We start from the raw sequence: 22,104 nt of genomic DNA on the forward strand, positions 1-22,104 counted from the left end.
TTCTCTCTGCCCTGTTGATGCGCTCACTTTACTTTGCGTCATTAGCGCTCTTCGGCCTTTTCCGGCACATGCGCGTTAATTACGGTTATCTGTACTGTGGGCAAAGAGAAGTACGTTTGCCCAGGAGCGCAATTGGGGGACACTGTGGATGATGTAGGATGCATGATCCACACAAACCAGAGAAGGAGAATGGCGATTGAAGTAAGAGCGGAGGTGCCGGATCAAGACCAAAGATGCCCAGCGGGCCAGACTGCGCTGTATGTGAGTAGAATAAAAGGTCTTTTTTGGGACATGCAGAGAAGATTGAGATCTTTGTTACAGCATATTAGATTGCTGTAAAATGAGGCCTTAAAAAGGTTTTCCCACGAACAAAAGTTGATTTTGATCAATAGATCTTGGACATAAATAAGTTTCACAATCGGATGTGTTTAACCTCTTAACCAACAAGGTTGGTTTGCACGTCAATGACCGGGCCAATTTTTACAATTCTGACTACTGTCCCTTTATGAGGTAATAACTCTGGAACGATTCCATGGATCCCAGTGATTCTGACAGTTTTCTCGTGACATATTGTACTTCACATTAGTGCTAACATTTCTTTGATATGACTTGCGTTTATTTGTGAAAAAAATGGAAATTTGGCAAATATTTTGAAAATTTCGCAATTCTCCAACTTTGAATTTTCATGCCCTTAAATCTCAGATATGTCACACAAAATAGTTAGACCCCAGTCCAGAGCCTCTCACCTAGCCAAATTAGTTCTCATGCTTCGCACTAACGAGGGCCAACAACCCGAAACACCGTGTCTGCGAATTGAGATACTAATTTGGCTTTTATTCTAAGTCATATTGCACGACTCGTTAAAGAGTTGATTGTGACTTGTAGGATCGCTACTTCCAACAGGTGGCGCTATAAGAGTTAAGTCCTCTTTTTCTTAAAAGAGGCAATTTGCATACAAAATAGTTAATAAGTCACATTTCCCACATATCTACTTTATATCAGCACAATTTTGGAACCAAAATTTTTTTTTTTGTTAGGAAATTACCGTATAAGGGTTAAAATTTGACCAGTGATTTCTCATTTTTACAACAACATTATTTTTTTAGGGACCACATCACATTTGAAGTCACTTTGAGGGGTCTATATGATAGAAAATACAAAAAAGTGACAGCATTCCAAAAACTGCGCCCCTCAAAGTGCTCAAAACCACATTCAAAAAGTTAACTAACCCTTCAGGTACTTCACAGGAATTTTTGGAATGTTTAAAAAAAAAAAAATGAACATTTAACTTTTTTTCACCAAAAATGTACTTCAGATCCGTTTTTTTTATTTTACCAAGGGTAACAGGAGAAATTGGACCCCAATTGTTGTTTTACAATTTGTCCTGAGTACGCAGATACCCCATACGTGGGGGGAACCACTGTTTGGACGCATGGTAGAGCTCGGAAGGGAAGGAGCGCCATTTGACTTTTCAAACTAAATTGGTACCATTTTTGGGTGCATTTTTATTATGATTTTTGTTTTGGGAGGCATAATGAACAAAAACCAGCAATTCGTGAATTTCTTTTGGGTGGGGCGTTTATACCGTTCCGCGTGTAGTAAAATTGATAAAGAAGTTTTATACTTTGGGTCAGTACGATTACATCGATACCTTATTTTTTTTATGTTTTGGCGCTTTTATACAATAAAAACTATTTTTATAAAAAAAATTATTTTTGCATCGCTTTATTCTGAGGGCTATAACTTTTTTATTTTTTCGCTGATGATGCTGTATGGCGGCTCGTTATTTGCAGGACAAGATGACGTTTTTAGCGGTACCATGTTTATTTATATCCGTCTTTTTGATCGCGTGTTATTCCACTTTTTGTTCGGCGGTATGATAATAAAGCAGTTTTTTTGCCTTTTTTTTTTTTCTTTTTACAGTGATCACTGAAGGGTTAACTGGTGGAACAGTTTTATAGGATGGGTCGTTATGGATGCGGCGATACTAAATATGTGTACTTTTATTGTTTTTATAATTTACATAAAGAAATGTATTTATTGGAACAATATTTTTTCTTTATTTAGGAATTTTTAAAAAAATATATTTTTACACAGTATATTTCTTTTTTTACTTTTTTTGTGGGATATCACTGTATAAAGTCAGATAGCTGATCTGACACTTGGCACAGCACTGTGTCAGATCAGCGATCTGACAGGCAGTGAAGGAGGCTTCTCAGGTCCTGCTCTCAGCAGGCACTGAGAAGCCATATCCCTGCAGGACCCGGAAGGACCCTGCGGCCATCTTGGATCCGGGGGTCTCCAGGCAGAGAGAACCTCAGAAAAATGCGATCACATTGCGTTATTCTGAGGGTCTGAGGGAAGCACGCAGGGAGCCCCCTCCCAGCGCGATGCTTCTATATGCCACCGGAACGCCGCAATCTTGTATGATCGCAGTGTTCCGGGGGTTAAAGTGCCGGGAGCGGTCCGTGACCGCTCCTGGCACTTAGTGCTGGGTGTCAGCTGTGAGAGAGCGGCCGATCGCATTGGGCATACTACTCCGTCCATGGGAATTAAGTCTCAGGTCACATAGATGGAATAGTACGTCCAATGCTAGAAAGGGGTTAAATAAAATGTTCCTGTGCTGAGATAATCTTATAAATAAGTCCCTCCTGTGTAGTGTATAATGGCCGTGTCTGACCGTACAGGAACATGGTCTGATCATACCACATCAAAATACAGTTGTTAATACATATGATGTCTGAAATTAATGGATACGATTCAGGCTCTCAAGAAATCATCAATCTGAAGCAGTAGAAACAATATAGCTGTCATATCTATACATTTTGCAAAACCTTGCAGAACCTTAGTTATCTAAAAATCGCTGTTCAAGGGTGAGAGAAGAAGAGAACTTCCAAGCAGATGCTTCCAAGCCCATAGGTTTATGTTGATATCCCAATTGTCAAAAATGATCTTTATGAGATAACACAACCTAAAATTTGCCTTTAGCTGTTTGGTTCACTTTCAAGGTCAAATGACAAAAATCCCAAAGGTTTGACAGAAAGTGATAAAAAGGGATTCTCACAGATTTTGCAAAGCTAAACAAATTAATACAGCACATCTGCTTTCTGAAAGAAAAGGTAGTCCCCAGTGGCAGCAGCAGCTGAAGTTAGGAGGGATGGAGGGCATTGTTTCATTTCAAGATCCTCATCCATGGAACAGCCTCTATAGATAAGCTCAATGTAAATAACTGCCCTCAGTCCTCGGTACTAACACACTCCAATATCAAGATTGCTAAAGTTTTATTCTCATCTTCTTTCCTCAGAGCGCATCGCTCTCCTGTCTCCCAGCTTTCTGTTTGCTGGGGAAGTGACGTGCTCCTGAAGACTGAAGCCTCCGCTAACAGCATGACTGAGCTGCTGGTCTGAACTGTATGTTGTGCAATGCTTTGCCTCTACAGAATCGGAGAAGAGCAGAACACTAAAGCTAGCTGGATCCAGTAAGATTTAGAGCAACACAGTCTCTAAACCAAAAGGTTGCAAGCGTGTGCTCCATTACTAGGAACTCCGACACCTCTAATAGACATTTCTGGAGGATAGTTATCCTTTGACCCCAAATACACACCAGATGATTCCATGAAAGGTCATTACCAGCGTTGGACTGGAACACCTTTGGCCCACCAGAGAAAATCATTCTTGGGGCCCACTATATAGCTACATAGAAATAAATATAAGACCACCAATTGTGCCGAAAAACACGTTAATATCAGGGTATAATATAAGGTAGTACACGTCTTCATTATGTAGCAGGGGTTGGGGTAGCCCCCCTCATAGAAAATAAAGTAGCCAACTCATAGAATAAAACGTAGCCCCCTCATAGGGTACAATGCAGCCCCTCATAGTATATAAAGTAGCCCCCTCATAACATATAATGCAGTCACCCACAGAATACAATGCAACCAGCCTCAGAGTATAATGCAACCCTCTCATAAGGTATAATGCAACCTCCCCATAGAATATAATGTAGTCCCCTCATATGGTATAATGCAGCCCCCTTCACATAGTTTAATACAGCCCCCCCAGAGTAAAATGCAGCCCCTCCATAGAATATAATGCAGCCCCCCTCAAATAGTATAATGCAGCCCCCCACAGAATATAATGTAGCCCCCTCAGAGTATCATGCTGCCCCCTCGTAGGGTATAATGCAGCTCCCCCATAGGGTAATATGCAGCCCTCCGTCCTAGGGTATAATGCAGCTTCCCCCATAGGGAATAATGCTGCCCCCTTATAGAGTACATTGCAGCTCTCCCTATAGGGAATAAGGCTACCCCCTCATAGGATACAATGCAGCTCCCCCCATAGGGTATAATGTAGCTCCCCCATAGGGAAAAATGCTGCTCACCTCATAGGGTATAATGCTGCCCCCATAGGGAATAATGCTGCCCTCCATAGGGTATAATGTATCTCCCCCCATAGGGAATAATGCTGCCCCAATTTACTGATATATATATATTTTTTTTTATCTAAGAAAAAAAAAAACACTCACCTCCTCTCCTCCTCGCTCCCACACTGATTCCACCGGCAGCTCTGCTCTGATGTCAGGAGCTGCGTTGCAGTCGGCCTCACACACAGCAGGTACGCGATGGAGTGACGTCATCGCGCACCCGCTGTGTCTCAGAGGCGAGGGGAATGATGGGAGAGGGAGCGTTATCTGACACTCTCTACTCCATTAATGGGCACTGGGGGCAGCGCTGGCGACGGGTCCCCCTGGCTTACGGCCCCATAGTGGTCGCTTGGGCTGGGCTGGGTGCCCTGAGGGAGAGGGGGTGGGGGCCCTGGTCTGCGGACCCGGACATCGGGCAGCGTTAGCTACAGCATGCGGCAAACACTGCCCGCTATTTTAGTGAAATGATTTCACTCCTCTCCACGCCCATTGGGGCGTGGGGAAGCGTGAATATATTCATTTCACTTTAGCAGCGGGAAAAGGCTTAGGCTTCCTGTCACCCGCTGTTGCTCCACTGGCACCGGGGGCCCCATAGCAGCTGCGTGGTGTGCAGCTATTAGCGACACCCCACTGGCTGGGGGCCCTAGGCAGCTGCTGGCCATGTATTCCAGCAAGTGTCAGGGACTGAGCCCACTGGAGAATGCTCCGGTTCTCCGGTGGCCCAGTCCGACCCTGGTTATTGCGCATCTTTTTCTGTAACTCTAAGTGCCATGCTCAAGCTATAGCATTCAATGCTGAATTGTCAAAAAAAAGTGCAAATGTAACAGGCAACATAAAAGATCTACCACAGCTACTACCAGTACTTTATAGAGCACAAAGTAAAGATACCTGGTCAAATCTTTCCATTTTAATTGTTCTGGAGTCGGGGGTTGGCTTCTTTCTTGAAAGTAACATATGTTTTTCATCGCTATACTTGCATCTCCAGTCATCCTTTTCGGCCACTGGACTAGTTTCACTCTTAATTTTATTTTCATTCTTTAAAGATAATAAAATGTAGTAACATAGTAAATTAGAACATGCCCGTGCCATCAACTGATGAAATATGGACATCTGCCCTATACTTTAAGTGTTTCAGTCTATTGTAGACACTTTCAGAAACCGATTCATCATTGCATTTGTGCCTATTCTTTGTCTAGTGTTAAGTGTTTGGCACTTTTTTGTTTGCATCCAATTCCCTATTGTATTTGCGCCTTATCTTAAAAGGAATCGGTCAGTAGGATGTCCCTCCTAAGCAGTCTATACCGGCATGTATGTCATAGAAAGCAGAATAAAAATGATACCTTGATATATGCGATCTGATGTCTTATTCCAGAGAAATCCATATTTTTCTCATATGTAAATGAGCAGCTTAAGACTATGGGCAGACACCGATCTGCATGAGAATCTGCCTCCAGAGCTTATTTTACAAGAAGGGGTCATTACCAGTTTGATATGTAATGGCTGCATCCTGCTCTCCTGATCTCACTGCAGAGCTGTGTGTGATGATACCTGACATCTGCAGGTTCCTCTGAGCTTTCATCTCACAGGCAGACAGGGCTGCAATATTATTACAATTCAGCAGACCTCAGAGAGCTACGAAAAATGTGTTTGTAAGACGACAGTTCAATTTTACTGTTCAATTTCACTGTTCTGAATTACAGACATGTCTCACTCTGATAACACACCCTTTTAATTAAAATAATCTCTGGAAGCAGATTCTCATTCAGATCAGTGTCTTGCCCACAGTCCTGAACAGCTCATTTACATATTAGAAAAAAATGTGGATTTCTTTGTAATAAAACATCAGGTTGCACATATCAAGGTATCATTTTATTCAACTTTCAATTACCTACATGCCCTTATAGAAGACTTGGGGGGGGGGGGGGGGGGAGGGGGGAATGCTCCTACTGACAGATTACCTTTAAGTCCATTTCATATGTGCAAACCGGTTTGATTTATTTTGTTTTCCGTTTTGTGGGCAGGGTTTAATGATTCCATATGTTTTCACTCGATTCATCAATTTTCAAAAAAAGTCGCAAACTCTGCTGCAACCCCACTCCAGCTTCCCGCACCCTCCTTCCTGGTGTACTTTCGAGTAAGCCAGTATTTTGGCACAATTTTTGCATCATTTCTTAAAATGTGTAACTTTTCGTACAGAATAAGAAAAGACCACTTTTGACTATATGCCAAATTTATGAATTGGGTGCACCATTTTAAAGAATTAGGTGTGATAAATGGCATCAAATATCTTGTGACAAAAAAGTAGAAGCGAATTAAGAAGACCCCGAATATGATGAATCGGGGTCTTAGTGCCAAAATAACCATTTCCTGAAAATTGGAGAAATGAAGGCAGCAAAAACAGGATTTTTGGTTACTTACCGTAAAAATCTGTTTCTCGGAGCCTTCATTGGGGGACACAGGAACCATGGGGTGTATGCTGCTGCCACTAGGAGGCTGACACTATGCACAAAAAAAGTTAGCTCCTCCTCTGCAGTGTACACCCCACCGACTGGCATTATGCACCTCAGTTAGTGAGAAAGCAGTAGGAGAAAAACAATAAGGTTGAAATAACATAACCACAAAAGTGAGAAACAGTAAACACAAGAACAGACATAGAGCACAGAACAACAAAAACTGAATAACCAGAGAGGGTGCTGTGTCCCCCAATGAAGGCTCCGAGAAACAGATTTTACGGTAAGCAACCAAAAATCCTGTTTTCTCTATCGCCTCTCATTGGGGGACACAGGAACCATGGGACGTCCCAAAGCAGTCCCTGGGGTGGGAAAAACAGACTTCCATCAGGTCAGAGGACTCACCACTGCCACCTGCAAGATCCTTCTGCCTAGGCTGGCGTCCGCTGAAGCGTAGGTATGGACCTTGTAAAATTTGGCGAACGTGTGGATGGAAGACCAGGTTGCCGCTTTGCAAAGCTGTAGGGCAGAAGCCCTGTGGTGCACCGCCCAGGAGGCGCCGACTGCCCGGGTAGAGTGAGCCTTAATCCCAGGAGGGGGCACTCTGTTCTTGACCCGGTAAGCCTCCAAAATTGCCGTTCTGATCCAGCAAACAATAGTCACCTTGGAAGCCGGCAGGCCTCTACGTGTGCCATCTGGAATGACGAAAAGAGAATCCGTCTCCTGGAAAGCGGACGTTCTAGCCAGGTAGATCCTAACTGCCCTGACGAGGTCCAGCTTGTTCAACGATCGCTCCAGAGGATGAGTCGGAACTGGACAAAAGAAAGGTAGAACAATGTCCTCATTGAGGTGGAAGGTGGAAACCACCTTAAGGAGGAAGGAAGGCGGAGGCCTGAGGACCACCTTGTCCTGGTGGATAACCAAGAAAGGAGGTCGGCAAGAAAGGGCCGCCAACTCTGAAATGCGGCGGATAGAAGTGATGGCCACAAGAAAGGCCACCTTCCTGGAAAGAGCCGACAGGGAAACCTCCCTGAGGGGCTCAAAGGGGGAACCCCTCAGAACGTCCAGCACAAGATTTAAATCCCATGAATCCACATGGGCCCTGTACGGAGGGGCAGTATGGGCTACTCCTTGAAGGAAGGTCTTAACCTGTGGCCGAGAAGATAACGTCTTCTGAAAAAGGATGGAGAGCGCAGAAACCTGGCCCTTTAGGGAACTAAGAGCAAGGCCCGAATCCAGTCCTGCCTGAAGGAAAGCCAAAATGGAAGGCAGGGAAAAGGACATAGGTGAGACGCGGTTTGACTCGCACCAACGGAAGTAAGCCTTCCAGGTACGATAGTAGATCCTAGAAGACGAAGGCTTCCTAGCCTGGATCATAGTTCGAATCACCCGATCCGAAAGGCTGGATGCTCTTAGAATCGTGGTCTCAACAGCCATGCCGTCAAACTGAGCGAACGAGAATTTGGGTGGCAGATTGGACCCTGGGACAGTAGATCGGGTCTGTCTGGAAGCCGCCAGGGGGCGTCCGCGAGAAGGTTGACGATCTCCGCAAACCAAGATCTCCTGGGCCAATCCGGAGCAATCAGAATGATTAGCACCCCTTCCGCCTTGATCTTTTTCAAGAGCTTGGGAAGCAAGGGCAGGGGTGGAAACAGATAGGGGAGCACAAACTGCGACCAAGGATTGGCCAGAGCGTCGACGCCTACTGCGAGTGGATCGCGGGACCTGGAGACGAATCGAGGGACCTTTCTGTTCATTCGGGACGCCGTGAGGTCCACATCCGGAGTCCCCCATCGAAGACAAATCTGATGGAAGACCTCCTGATGCAAGGACCATTCCCCTGCCGCAAGACCCTCGCGGCTGAGGAAGTCGGCAGCCCAATTGTCCACACCGGGGATATGTACCGCGGATATCACCGGAACTGTTGCCTCTGCCCAGAGGAGGATCTTGGACACCTCGGCCAAGGCGCTCCGAGTCCCCCCTTGATGGTTGACATATGCCACCGCCGTGGCATTGTCCATCTGGATTCAGATAGGTAGACCCCTGAGAATCCCTTCCCAGTGACGAAGGGAGAGAAATATGGCCCGAATCTCGAGTACATTGATCGGCAGAGAAGACTCCTGCGCCGACCAACGACCCTGAACAGTCAGGTGGCGAAACACCGCACCCCAGCCGAGCAGGCTGGTGTCTGTCGTCACCACCTGCCAGTGAACTGAAAGGAAGGACCTGCCCTGGGAGATGAGAGGTGACGTCAGCCACCAGTTGAGTGACCGTTTGACCCGGGGAGAGAGGTGGATCGGACGATCCAGGGAGAAGACAGACCTGTCCCACTGAGACAGGATGGCCTGCTGAAGAGGTCGCAAGTGAAATTGGGCAAAGGGAATCGCTTCCATTGTTGCTACCATCCTCCCCAGAACCTTCATGGCCAATCGGAAGGAAGGAAGACGAGGACACTGAAGCGAGCGTACATCCCGACGAAGGGTGGATTTCTTGTCCTCGGGAAGGAAGACTTGTTCTGACGAGTGTCGAAGAGCATGCCCAGAAAAACGATGCACTGAGAAGGAATAAGGCAGGACTTCTTCCGGTTGACCAGCCACCCGAAGCAGGCTAGGGTGTCAAGGACGATGGACAGACTTTCGTGAGCCTGAGAAAAGGCCGGAGCCTTGAGGATGTCGTCGAGGTACAGAAACAGAACCAGGCCTCTGACCCTCAAGAAGGCTATCAGTGCCGCCATGATCTTCGTGAAAACCCTGGGAGCGGATGCAAGACCGAACGGCAGGGCGACAAACTGAAAATGGTCCTGGAGCACGGCAAAGCGCAGGAATCGGTGATGTCCCGGGAATATTGGGACATGGAGGTAGGCATCCTGAACATCTATGGAACAGAGAAATTCCTGAGCCTCCATGGAAGCAATTACTGAACGAAGGGATTCCATCCTGAAGTGACTCAGATGAACTATCCTGTTCAGCAATTTGAGATCCAGAATGGGACGAACCTTGCCGTCTTTTTTCGGTACCACAAAAAAAGGTTTGAATAGAAACCTGTGATCCGTTCTTTTCCTGGGACGGGAACGATTACTCCGGCTTTGAGGAGAGAAGCGATGGTGGCGAAGAAACCCGGAACTAGAGCGGGGTCTCTTGGTGGTCGGGATTCTATCTTGTATCCCGAGGATACAACTTCCCTGACCCATGCGTCCTCTACTGAGGAGATCCAGACGTGCCTGAAGAAGAGGAGACGGCCGCCCAGCTTGGGAAGTGAGCTGGGGTCTTGCTAAGGGTCATGCCGAGGTGGATCTTCCCGCCCTGGAGGATCTACCATGGGAGTAGCGAGAACGCCAGGAAGGAGTGCGTCTAAAGGATACTGCCTTCTTCTCTTGACGTGCCTGTGGCCTCTGTTGCTGCTGGGAAAAGGCGTTTGATGCCACGAAGCGACGAAAAGGCCGAAAAGACCGAAATTGCCATCTAGAAGGAGGGTGACGAGGTTTAGCCTGGGGAAAAAGAGAACTTGTGCCCCCAGGGGCGTCCTTAATGATTTGGTCCAGCTTGAAACCAAAAAGACGTGAACCCTGAAAAGGCAGGCTGGTAAGGGACTTTTTAGAAGACAAGTCCGCCTGCCAGGCCTTGAGCCAAATGGTCTGACGGATGGCAACAGCGTTGGTGGCTGCCTGGGCCGCACAAGATGCGGCATCCAGGGAAGCGGAGACCAGGTATTCACCCGCATGAGAAATCTGGTTGGCAAGCTCCGCCAGCTGTCCGGGTGGAGCCCCATCCAGGATGCCCTGACAGAGTTGTTTGGCCCATTTGGATATGGATTTAGAAACCCAAGTGGAAGAAAAGGCCGGGCATAGAGAAGAGGCAGCCGCCTCGAAGGCTGACTTTGCAAAGGACTCTATAACTATCATTAGAGTCTTTCAGCGATGCCCCGCCGGATAGCGGGAGGACAGTGTTGGTGGACAGCCTGGAAATTGGAGGATCCACCGAGGGAGAAGCTGTCCAATTAGCGGTGAGCTCCGGAGAAAAAGGATATAAAACGCCAAGGCACTTTCCTCTATGAAAGCGTCTGGTCGGATTCTCTCTTTCTCTTGTCATGATCTCCTCAAATTCAGGGTGAGGAGCGAAAAACTTGGAAGGTGGTTTAGACCGTCTAAACGAAACCGCCTGGTCTGCGGGTTCTGTAGAGGAATCTTTGATGCCACGGGTCTGATTTATTGCTCCAATGAGGTTCTGAACCATATCCCTCATGTTGGAGATTTGGTTCGAATCCAGCTCCGAAATATCCTCTGAAGGCGCATCAGAGAACGCCTCTCCTGACTTGGGAGAGGAGGACCCAGGGGAAGCCAACCACAGAGAAGGACCGTGGGGCGAGATGGAATGGACCGGCGTTCCTGTCTGGACCTTTTGCGACCTATAACGGAAGGCTCGGATGGGGCCTCCTGCGACCCGCTGGCTACTGCGGGGGTCTGCAGGGGCAACCTATCAAGCACGGACACAAGAGTTTGAGCCACCCATGTTAGATCCACTATGGATTGTGACAGAGAGGAAGCCCAGGCTGGAGTGGAGGCTTCGCTCTCGGGCGCAACAGCAGGGGGGTCCTGGGTGGAGGGCATAATGGGGTTGTTGCAGGCCTGACAGAGGGGAGAGGACTGACCTGATGGAAGTTTGTATTTACAAGTCGAACACGCAAAGTGTTTGACTAAGACAGAGGAAGTAGAGGCAGAAGTAGGAGGACGAGAGTGACCTCCCTTGGAATTAGACATGGAGAGCGAACCCCTGGGAAATGCCAGAAGGTTAGGGGACAGGAGGGCAGAGGAGAGTGTCAGTCTGCAGAGCAGAGCTACTCACGGCAGGCGATGCGATTTTCGGACGGAAGGCTGCATGGCTTTGAAGATGTGCTTCAGTGATGATCCTTAAAGCAGGAGTGCAGGCAGACGGAGCAGACCTCTGAAACTCTCCTGTCCGGGACCAGCTGTGGGGCTGAGGCGACCGCAAGTGAGGAGGATTCACGCTCTTGGAGGGGGGCGTAACAAGACGTTCCTGGTGCGAAAATACAGAAGGAGGTGGGCAGGACTTATTGCCTGGCCAGGAGCACCAAGATAGCGCCGGGGACGGAGCTCGCAGAGACAGTCGGGCGGGGGAAAGCCCGCCCGAGAACGCAGGAAGTGGGCGGAGTCGCGGCCGGAAGTAGGCCCCGAGAGAAGCCAGGACCTAAATTAGAAACTGGCAGCCGCCGAGGAGGGTCGCGGGACAGGAAATGGTAGGCCGCCGGAGGAAAACATTGCGGCTGTCTGTAGGGGGCTATGCCGCACGGGCGAAAGATACGGCCGCAGACAAGGCAGTGTGGCTGCCTGTAAAAGTGCGACCGCCAGGCGAACGGACCGGACTGTCGCCAGGACAGAGGAAAAGTGCGGCTGCAGTAACAGCAGCGCGGCTGCCATAGGGCACCGAGCCACACCGAGCAAAGATGCGGCCGCAGGAGCCCATATTTCCCTGTTCTGTGACAATAAAGAGGATCGCGCACCCTGTAACAGGGAATCCGCAGGGACCCCCTATGAGCACCCCGACTTGAGGAGACCGAAGGTTAGGGGACAGAAGGGCAGGTGAGAAGGGAAAAGGATACTCACCTAAACATCCCACGCCGTCCGTTACGAACCTCAAACTGTGGAAGGTATTAGACGTCTGTGGAGCTGGATGTCCTCGTCTCCTCCAGCCGACAGGCTCTGGTGGGCGAGTGGGTGGGGGACAGAAGCAGGACCGGTCTTCTGAGCACGCTTGTGTGCCAGGCTTTCCCAGTGAGGAGTTCTTTGGTCCTGCAGTCGGATCTATGAGGATACGGGGTGGCAGTACACGCCGTACTCATAGTCCGTATTGTGGGATTACAGGTGTGACTGATCACCCTGTATCCCTCCGGAAAACCTGAAAAGAAAACGACGCACATTGAGGTAGATAGGGGTCTAATAAAAGACCCGTGTCCACCTCCTACTGACACTAAGCTAAACTGAGGTGCATAATGCCAGTCGGCGGGGTGTACACTGCAGAGGAGGAGCTAACTTTTTTTGTGCATAGTGTCAGCCTCCTAGTGGCAGCAGCATACACCCCATGGTTCCTGTGTCCCCAATGAGAGGCGATAGAGAAACTTTCACATTCAAGAACATATTTTCATTACAGTTTGTATGATTCCGGGCTAAGCACTGTATGGGGCAGCAGTGACCTTCATTGGAAGGTAAAAGTTTGTGCACCCCTGGTCAAAATTACTGTTATTGTGAACAGTTAAGCAAGTGGAAGATGAAATAATCTCTAAAAGGCCTAAAGTTAAAAATGACATTTCCAAAAAATAGTATATTTCCATCTTTTACATTTTAAAAATTACACAAAAGGAAAATGGGCCTATACAAAAGTTTGGGCACCCTTAGAGATTTGTGTGCGCAGATAACTTTGACCATGGCTTCAGACCTTAATTAGCCTGTTAGGGTTATGACTTGTTCACCATCATCGTTAGGAAAGGCCAGATGATAATAATCATCTTTATTTTTATATAGCGCTAACATATTCCGCAGCGCTTTACAGTTTGCACATATCATCATCGCTGTCCCCGATGGGGATCACAATCTAAATTCACTATCAGTATGTCTTTGGAATGTGGGAGGAAACCAGAGTACCCGGAGGAAACGCACACAAACACAGGGAGAACATACAAACTCCTTGCAGTAATGATGATGCAAATTTCCCAGTTTATAAAAACCCAGCCTCCTCTAACCTTTTGCTAAAAAGCCACCATTGGTTCTCCTAAGCAGCTGTCTAGTACTCTGAAAATGATAATGGTGGAGGCCTACATAGGAGCAGAAGGCTACAAGAAGGCAGAAAAGCGTTTTCCAGTTGCCCTTTCCTCAGTTCAAAATGTAATTAAGAAATGCCAATTAAGATAAACAGTGGAGATCAAGATAAGATCTGGAACACCAAGCAAAATTTAAGTGATAACTGCTTGTAAGATTGCTAGAGGTGCAAATCAAGACCCCAGCTTAACTGCAAAAGGCCTTCAGAAATATTAAGCAGATTCTGGAGTTGTGGTACATTGTTCTACTGCTCAGAGACACCTGCACAAATATGGCCTTTCTGGAAGAGTCATCAGAAGAAAACCTCTCCTGCGTCTATCATAAAATTGAGTGTCAGAAGTATGCAAAAGAACATCTAAACAAGTATGATGCACTTTGGAAATAAGTCCTGTGGACCGATGAGGTTAATATAGAACTCTGTAGAGAAATAAGGGCACACAATTTCAGCAAAAGAACAACTCGCCAACCATTAAGAATATGGGCGTAATAATCATGCTTTGAGGTTGCGTTGTCGTCAATGGCACGGGGTACATCTCACGGATAGAAAGAAGAATGGATTCAATTAAACGAATGGATTCAATGAAATTTCAACAAATTCATCATGTAAACATAATACCATCTGTAAAAAAGCTGAAGTTGAAACAGGATGGCTTCTACAAATGAATAATGATCCTAAACACACCTAAAAATCCACAATAGATTACCTCAAAAGGCACAAGCTGAAGGTTTTACAATAACAGTAATTTTAACCAGGGGTGCACAAACTTTTCAATGCCACTGTATAGAGTATGGAAGATTTAATTCTTCCCTACAGTAACCTGTTGATTAGAACAAGAAATGAGATCCCAGGTCAATCATTACATACCTGCAAGTCAGAAGTGTCATCAGCTAATAGCTGAGCACCAAACTCATCCTTGTCCCAAGCATCGAGAATCAGTGACTTTCGGACCTTTTTAACAGCAGAACGCTAGATATAATAATGATGGGTGTTAGTAATCTTTTTGGTAATATTTAGGACAGTAAATTAAAACCAGAAAAATTATATTTTACCTGTTTTTGTGCCCTATAACCAGGTTCATCATCTTCCTCTTTGAGGAATATATCCTTCCCAGTTTCTTGTTTTAGTACCTCACGTATATCCTCTTCAAGGTATGCAAGAGGCTGTGACTGAAATTATCCAAACCTAGTTTAATTTACATACACTATCACATGGTCATATAGATAAATGAAGCAAACAACATGTTCACAAAACTATCTTTTTGCCTACACAGATGTAGCACATAAGGACAGCTGCAACATCCTAAGTCATCAAAAGCCTTAATCTGATTGTATACTTGATTCTCTATATTGCATATCTTGTTAGTTTTGAATAATCCTTTTTTTCTTTAAAAAATATCCCTCCAAAAGAAGCCTGATAACAGTGTGTCCCGCCATTTCCCTACAGCAGCATCACAGAAGAACTAAAGCATTACAATTACCATACACAATTGTCCAAATGGGCAGAACATTTTTTTACCCTTTTCCCCACCGCATTCATTAGCATTATTAAAACATTACTTGTATTAGGTATTATTTAAAATGAATCATGCAATTTACCAAACACTAACCAAGTACTAAATTACAACTAGTGGACTAAGTTCCTAGTGTGTGGATTTTTCAATATTTCTGTCTAATAGAGAGCATTACGTGTCAACTCTCCTATTGCTGCAGTGGATATTATGGTGGTTTGTGCAAGGGGTAGTCACCACAATTGATACAACCTAATGCAACCCACCTGCAACCCCTCATTAACATACTTTGCTACTAATCCAGCTTCCTCAGGGATACAGAAGCTTAAGAACAAATGTCCCTGTACCCCTGATGAATCTGAATTAATAGAGAAACAGGTAAAAGGGAAAGGGGAGACTTTTGTGTTTGTGCAGTAAGAAATAAAAATGCCTTAAAACATTCTCTTTCTCTCTCTCATTATTCTGGCAAATATTAATAATTATGGTAATCCTAATTGACCTAAAACGGGAAAGGTTTATTTTGATTTCATGTCATATATTGAGAAAAACATGCTCATGTGTCTTTTTATATAGTGTATGCAAACTACTGGTTTCAACTGTATACAGTGGGTACAGAAAGTATTCAGACCCCTTTAAATTTTTCACGCTTTGTTTCATTGCAGCCATTTGGTAAATTCAAAAAAGTAAATTTTTTTCTCATAAATGTACACTGCACCTCATCTTGACTGAACAAAAAATAGAAATGTAGAAATTTTTGCATATTTATTAAAAAAGAAAAACTAAAATATCATATGGTCATAAGTATTCAGACCCTTTGCTCAGACACTCATATTTAAGTCACATGTTGTCCATTTCTTTGTGATCCTCTTTGGAGTCCAGCTGTGTTTAATTAAATGGATAGGACTTGATTTGGAAAGGTGCACACCTGTCTATATAAGACCTCACAGCTCACATTGCATGTCAGACCAAATGAGAATCATGAGGTCAAAGGACCTGGCCAAGGAGAGAACTGTGGCAAGGCACAGATCTGGCCAAGGTTACAACAGAGTTTCTGCAGTATTCAAGGTTCCTAAGAGCACAGTGGCCTCCATAATCCTTAAATGGAAAAAGTTTGGGACCACCAGAAGTCTTCCTAGACCTGTCCGTCAAGCCAAATTGAGCAATCGTGGGAGAAGAGACATGGTGAGAGAGGTAAAGAAGAACCCCAAGATCACTGTGGCTGACCTCCAGAGATGCAGTAGGTAGATGGGAGAAAGTTCCACAAAGTCAACTATCACTGCTGCCATTCACCAGTCGGGCCTTTATGGCAGAGTGGCCTGACGGAAGCCTCTCCTCAGTGCAAGATATATGAAAGCCCGCATAGAGTTTGCTAAAAAACACATGAAGGACTCCCAGACTATGAGAAATAAGATTCTCTGGTCTGATGAGATGAAGATATACATTTTTGGTGATAATTCCAAGTTGTGTGTGTGGAGAAAACCAGGCACTGCTCATCACCTGCCCAATACAATCCCAACAGTGAAACATGGTGGTGGCAGCATCATGCTATAGGGGTGTTTTTCACCTGCAGGGACAGAACAACTGGTTGCCATTGAAGGAAACATGAATGCGGCCAAGTACAGAGAGATCCTGGACCTCAGACTTGGCCGAAGGTTCACCTTCCAACAAGGCAATGACCCTAAGCACACAGCTAAAATAACAAAGAAGTGGCTTCAGAACAACTCTGTGACCATTCCTGACTGGCACAACCAGAGCCCTGACCAAAACCCAATTGGGCACCTCTGGAGAGACCTGAAAATGGCTGTCAACTAACGTTCACCGTCCAACCTGACGGAACTGGAGAGGATCTACAAGGAAGAATGGCAGAGGATCACCAAATCTAGGTGTGAAAAACTTGTTGCAACATTCCCAAGGAGACTCATGGCTGTACTAGCTCAAAAGGGTGCTTCTACTCAATACTGAGCAAAGGGTTTGAATACTTATGACCATGTGATATTTCAGTTTTTCTTTTTGTAATAAATTTGCAAAAATTTGTACACTTCTGTCTTTTTTTTCAGTCAAGATGGGGTGCAGTGTGTACATTAATAAGAAAAAAATGAAACAAAGAGTGAACATTTTAAATGGGTCTGAATACTTTTCGCACCCACTGTATACCCTACCATCATTCTTGTGACTTAACCCCATTATTATTGTATCCTTTACAATCATTGGGATGACTATCCTGTAGAATGTAAGCCCGCAAGGGCAGGGTCCTCGCCCCTCTGTATCAATCTGTAATTGTTAGTTTGCTTACTGTAAGTGAAATCTGTAATTTTTATGTAACCCCTTCTCATGTACAGCACCATGGAATCAATGGAGCTACATAAATAAACTAGCTTTTTCCAGCCAGCTAACGCTCGGCACGCTCATTGCTATCTAATTAACGCTGCTGGTGATTAAAGTAAAGTAAATAATGACAACATTCAATAGCGCTTACTCAGGTGGTAAATTAACTTAAAGTGAAGTTAATAACAGTGTGGGGACGGAGCCTCGTGTGGAAATGTGTGGACGGAGCCTCGTGTGGTAATGTGTGGGGACGGGGCCTCGTGTGGTAATGTGTGGGGACAGAGCCTCGTGTGGTAATGTGTGGGGACAGAGCCTCGTGTGGTAATGTGTGGGGACGGAGCCTCGTGTGGTAATGTGGTAGGGGGGCAGGATTATGTGTGGTGATGTGGTAGGGGGGCAGGATTATGTGTGGTAATGGGGTGGGGGGCGGGATTATGTATGGTAATGGGGTGGGGGCGGGATTATGCATGGTAATGGGGTGGGGCGGGATTATGCATGGTAATGGGGTGGGGGCGGGATTATGCATGGTAATGGGGTGGGGGCGGGATTATGTGTGGTGATGTGGTGTGGGGGCGGGATTGTGTGGTGATGTGGTGTGGGGGTGGGATTATGTGTGGTGATGTGGTGTGGGGGTGGGATTATGTGTGGTGATGTGGTGTGGGGGTGGGATTATGTGTGGTAATGTGGTGGGGGGTGGAATTGTGTGTGATAATGGGGGGCAGGATTGTGTGTGGTGTTGGGGGGCGGGATTGTGTGTGGTGATGTGAGGGGGGTGGGATTATCTGTGGTGATGTGGTGGGGGGTGGGATTATGTGTGGTAGGGGGCAGGATTATGTGTGGTGATGTGGTGGGGAGATTATGTGTGGTGATGTGGTGGGGGGCGGGATTGTGTGTGGTAATGTGGTGGGGGGTGGGATTGTGTGTGGTAATGGGGGGCTGGATTATGTGTGGTGTTGAGGGGGCGGGATTATGTGTGCTGATGTGGTGGGTGGGCGGGATTGTGTGTGGTGATGTGGTGCGGATTGTGTGTGGTAATGTGGTAGGGGGCGGGATTGTGTGTGGTAATGTGGTAGGGGGCGGGATTGTGTGTGGTAATGTGGTGGGGGCGGGATTGTGTGTGGTAATGGGGTGGGGGGCGGGATTGTGTGTTGTGATGTGGTGGGGGAGGAGCTACTGTGTAGGGGGCGGGATTAGCGAGTAATCACGATGCCTCCTATATATATATAGATGAATAATAATAATAATAATCTGGCCAAACACTTTGTATCCCGTCTTTATTCTGACTGATGACAATGCCATCGGAGGAATTACACATGAAAGACAGTTTGCTCCTCCCTCCCCTCAAAAAAACGGAGCAAAAAAGCGCAGTCTGTACCCTGTCACCTTGCTACAATCTACAGTTTGGCTCCTGGCCGTATAAATGAATGTAAGCATAATACAAACTCTCCATACGTACCACAACTTTCAATGGTCCATACTTTTTCTCCTGCGCAGCAAGAGCATTTTTAAAAGGGGTTGGTGTTCTAGGGGATCGTAGCAAGGACTTCTTTATTGTGGGGGTGCGAAATCTGAAGAAACAAATGTGTTGATGATAAAAAATAAATAAATGAATAGGTCCTGATCAGAAGACTCACAATGAAAGAATGACACATGTACACACTCCTTCATGATGATATATTCTTCACGTACGACATAACAGAACCAACAGAAGACAAGTAATCATATAGTAACTCGTTTTAAAGTTAAACTGTGGGCAAAAAAAAAAGAAAACCAGCAATTTGGTAGGTACATGGAGCACCATATCTTCCAGTAATTGTTGCCTACTTGAATACAACCATTCCCCAGATAAGTCCCACTGACCTTACTGGGCCGCTGCTAAAGCCAAACTTGTACTTAAAAGGAACCTGTCACCTGAATTTGGTGGGACCGGTTTTCGGTCATATGAGCGGAGTTTTCGGGTGTTTGATTCCTTGCGCAGGTGTGTACTACGGAGGACAGAGAATGAACTTCAATCTAATATTGCGGCCAGCATGCAGCCAGCGGGAAAGGAAAGGGTGAATAAAACACCCGAAAACTCCGCCTATATGACCGAAAACCAGTCCTGCCAAATTCAGGTGACAGGTTCCCTTTAACAAATTGACCTCATTGATATGACCCACCCTGCACAGAAAATACTATGGGTCGCTATATCAGTGCTTACGCCTGAAAAAAAGGGCATAAACAACTTTGAAAAGTCATAAAATTGTGCGTAATGCGAAGATGCACAAATATTTTTTGCAAGTTTTTCTCCAGTTTCAGGCAGCTCTGCCAAAGGGGCGGAGCTGGGGAAGAGTCTGGTGTGGCTACGCCGACTTGTTGAAGTCTTCAAAAGTGGCAGCGATTCTTACTCCAGAAATGTTACCCCTGGAGTAACATTTGGAGGGGGGTGAACCACACTGATGCACCAAATTCACCAAGTGGCATGCCAGTCTGAATGAATCGGGGTCATTGATTGTCAATCAATATAATTGGCAACCCCGGTATTTCCTGTGCTGTCTGCCTGTCAAATGGCTGCTTCGTGGTAAAATTATCAAGGTGAAAGCAGCCTAAATAACAGAAACCTAAGGGGAGCGGAAGGAATAAACGAATATCAAACACCAGCAACATATGACCTGGTGACAAACCTCTTTAATGCCAGTTAAGACATGTACATATAGAATACCCAATAAAGTATAAATATGAAAAATAAAAAACATCACTGACATGCTCGGGAGCTCCTTATCTACTTGCCCGATATTCTCCTTTCCCTTTTTAGGGGTTGTCTGCTTCCGCAGGGGAGTTGTGAGCATCTTCTGTCCACATATTGGCGTGGAAGTGTACGCTGGATTTTCAAAACTGAAATATTCTTGAACATTTCCAGCAGAAATATTGAGAAACTAGAAAAAAAACAAGTAATACATTTAAAAAAATAAAATATGTATCGGATGTATTGTCATCCTTCTGTGCTAACTCTAACATAAGTGGCGCAACAATCATGAAGCTAAATGTGCAGGAGAGGAAATCTCCCGTCCAATAGTCATAAAGTCTTTTCTGCCAAGAGTTCCTTGATGTTACATAGCTGACTAGTTCCTGGCAAGATCTTATAGTTGGATTCCGCTTATATTTCCTTAAAGTGGCTGCATAGAAAATGGTGGCAAAGTGATGGTAGAATTACCAGCCAGTGACTCGTGTGTGCATCATAGGTTAAAAAAAAAAACCTGAAGGAGAAATTGCAAATGGAAAAAAAATCAGATCCCAGGAATTCTTTACTAACTGAGGTAATGCCAAAGGAATGTGCTGCACATATGTAAAATCACCTCCAAAATGTCCACCAGCTTCTTACATGATTGGTTACATATAAGGGCTTGTTCACAGACTACAAATTTGCTACGGATTTTCTTTTCAGATTTGCAGACGGAAAATCAGCAGTGAATTACAACAGCAGCATTCCTCATCCACACGCTGGAAATGGCTTTTGTACATTGTGGATTTTTAGCATTCTGACCATTCTTCCTGCAGATGGACTTCACTCTTTTCTACGCGTTGGGTGAAATCAACACCAAAATCAGAATGTTCTGCATGCGCACCTTGATGAAGATCTGCGTCAAAATCCGCAACTGATTTTTGCTCAGTGTGTGACGTGCGATCAAACAAGTGCCGCTAATTTTTACTCTGATTTCATAAATGTAATACTCTGCAGACCACTTAAAGCTTTGGCTACTAGTTACACCACAATAAAAATATGGAGCATAGAAAAGCATGAAATTTCAATAGTTTGCAGACCTGGGAGAATACGGACTTCACTATACATACAAAATGGCCATGATCAGGACAAGGTTAATAATGGCACAAAATTTAAGTGACTTATTGTACCAACCTGTGATGGCGAGAAGGGAAGCGCCTTGACGGGGGTACTTTTCAGCACACCATCGTTACAATCGTACATTTCACTCCCTCTAAAGCAAGGAGAAGGCCTGGGGCGGAGTGTTTTCTTCCTTAGGATCACTGGAGGCGTGTTAAACTTCGATATAATGGGTGAAACACATGGTACTTTATGTTCCACATTAGAAGAATCCATGTCATACAGCTCCAAACTGCAGCTTAATGAACAGTCGCGGGAACCTTCTTGCTGAACCGAAATGATCTTTACTGGGTTCAGCTTGGCCGGCGTGATCTCAATGGAAGCTTCAAAACCTGTGGCATCGTTCCATATCGGAAGCTCCTATGTGGACAAATATGTGGCATATTTATACACGTATATGGACCAGACCAATAAAGATTGCTCATAAAAGCGTAAAAGGCAGTCAAAATTTCCAAGTGGGAAATCAGCTAATTTAACTTGACTTGCAAAATTAGAATTCTTGCGACTATTTTCATCAGCCACTGGGGATCTTTAACCCCTTCATGACATGCGCCGTACTAGTACGGCGCATGTCGTGTCTCACCCTTTGATGTGGGCTCCTGTGCTAAGCCCACATCAAAGCCGGGACATGTCAGCTGTTTTGTACAGCTGACATGTGCATGCAATAGTGGCGAATGGAACCGCAATCCA

The 22,104-nt window shown here is 45.6% G+C and overlaps 1 protein-coding gene across 1 annotated transcript in view; it reads right to left on the bottom strand.

Annotated features, from left to right (window-relative positions):
• MYBL1 (MYB proto-oncogene like 1) overlaps positions 1-22,104 on the bottom strand; it is a 67,349-nt gene that overhangs the window by 8,317 nt on the left and 36,928 nt on the right. Inside the window, exons 10-15 of the mRNA XM_069731427.1 lie at positions 21,430-21,774; positions 20,304-20,449; positions 18,991-19,102; positions 14,752-14,868; positions 14,567-14,668; positions 5,311-5,457 (exon numbers count right to left, since the gene is read on the bottom strand). Coding sequence (XP_069587528.1) covers positions 5,311-5,457; positions 14,567-14,668; positions 14,752-14,868; positions 18,991-19,102; positions 20,304-20,449; positions 21,430-21,774 — 969 coding nt within the window. The remainder of the gene's footprint in view (positions 1-5,310; positions 5,458-14,566; positions 14,669-14,751; positions 14,869-18,990; positions 19,103-20,303; positions 20,450-21,429; positions 21,775-22,104) is intronic.

The sequence above is a fragment of the Ranitomeya imitator genome, chromosome 6 (assembly GCF_032444005.1).
Source record: "Ranitomeya imitator isolate aRanImi1 chromosome 6, aRanImi1.pri, whole genome shotgun sequence".
Taxonomy (NCBI): domain Eukaryota; kingdom Metazoa; phylum Chordata; class Amphibia; order Anura; family Dendrobatidae; genus Ranitomeya; species Ranitomeya imitator.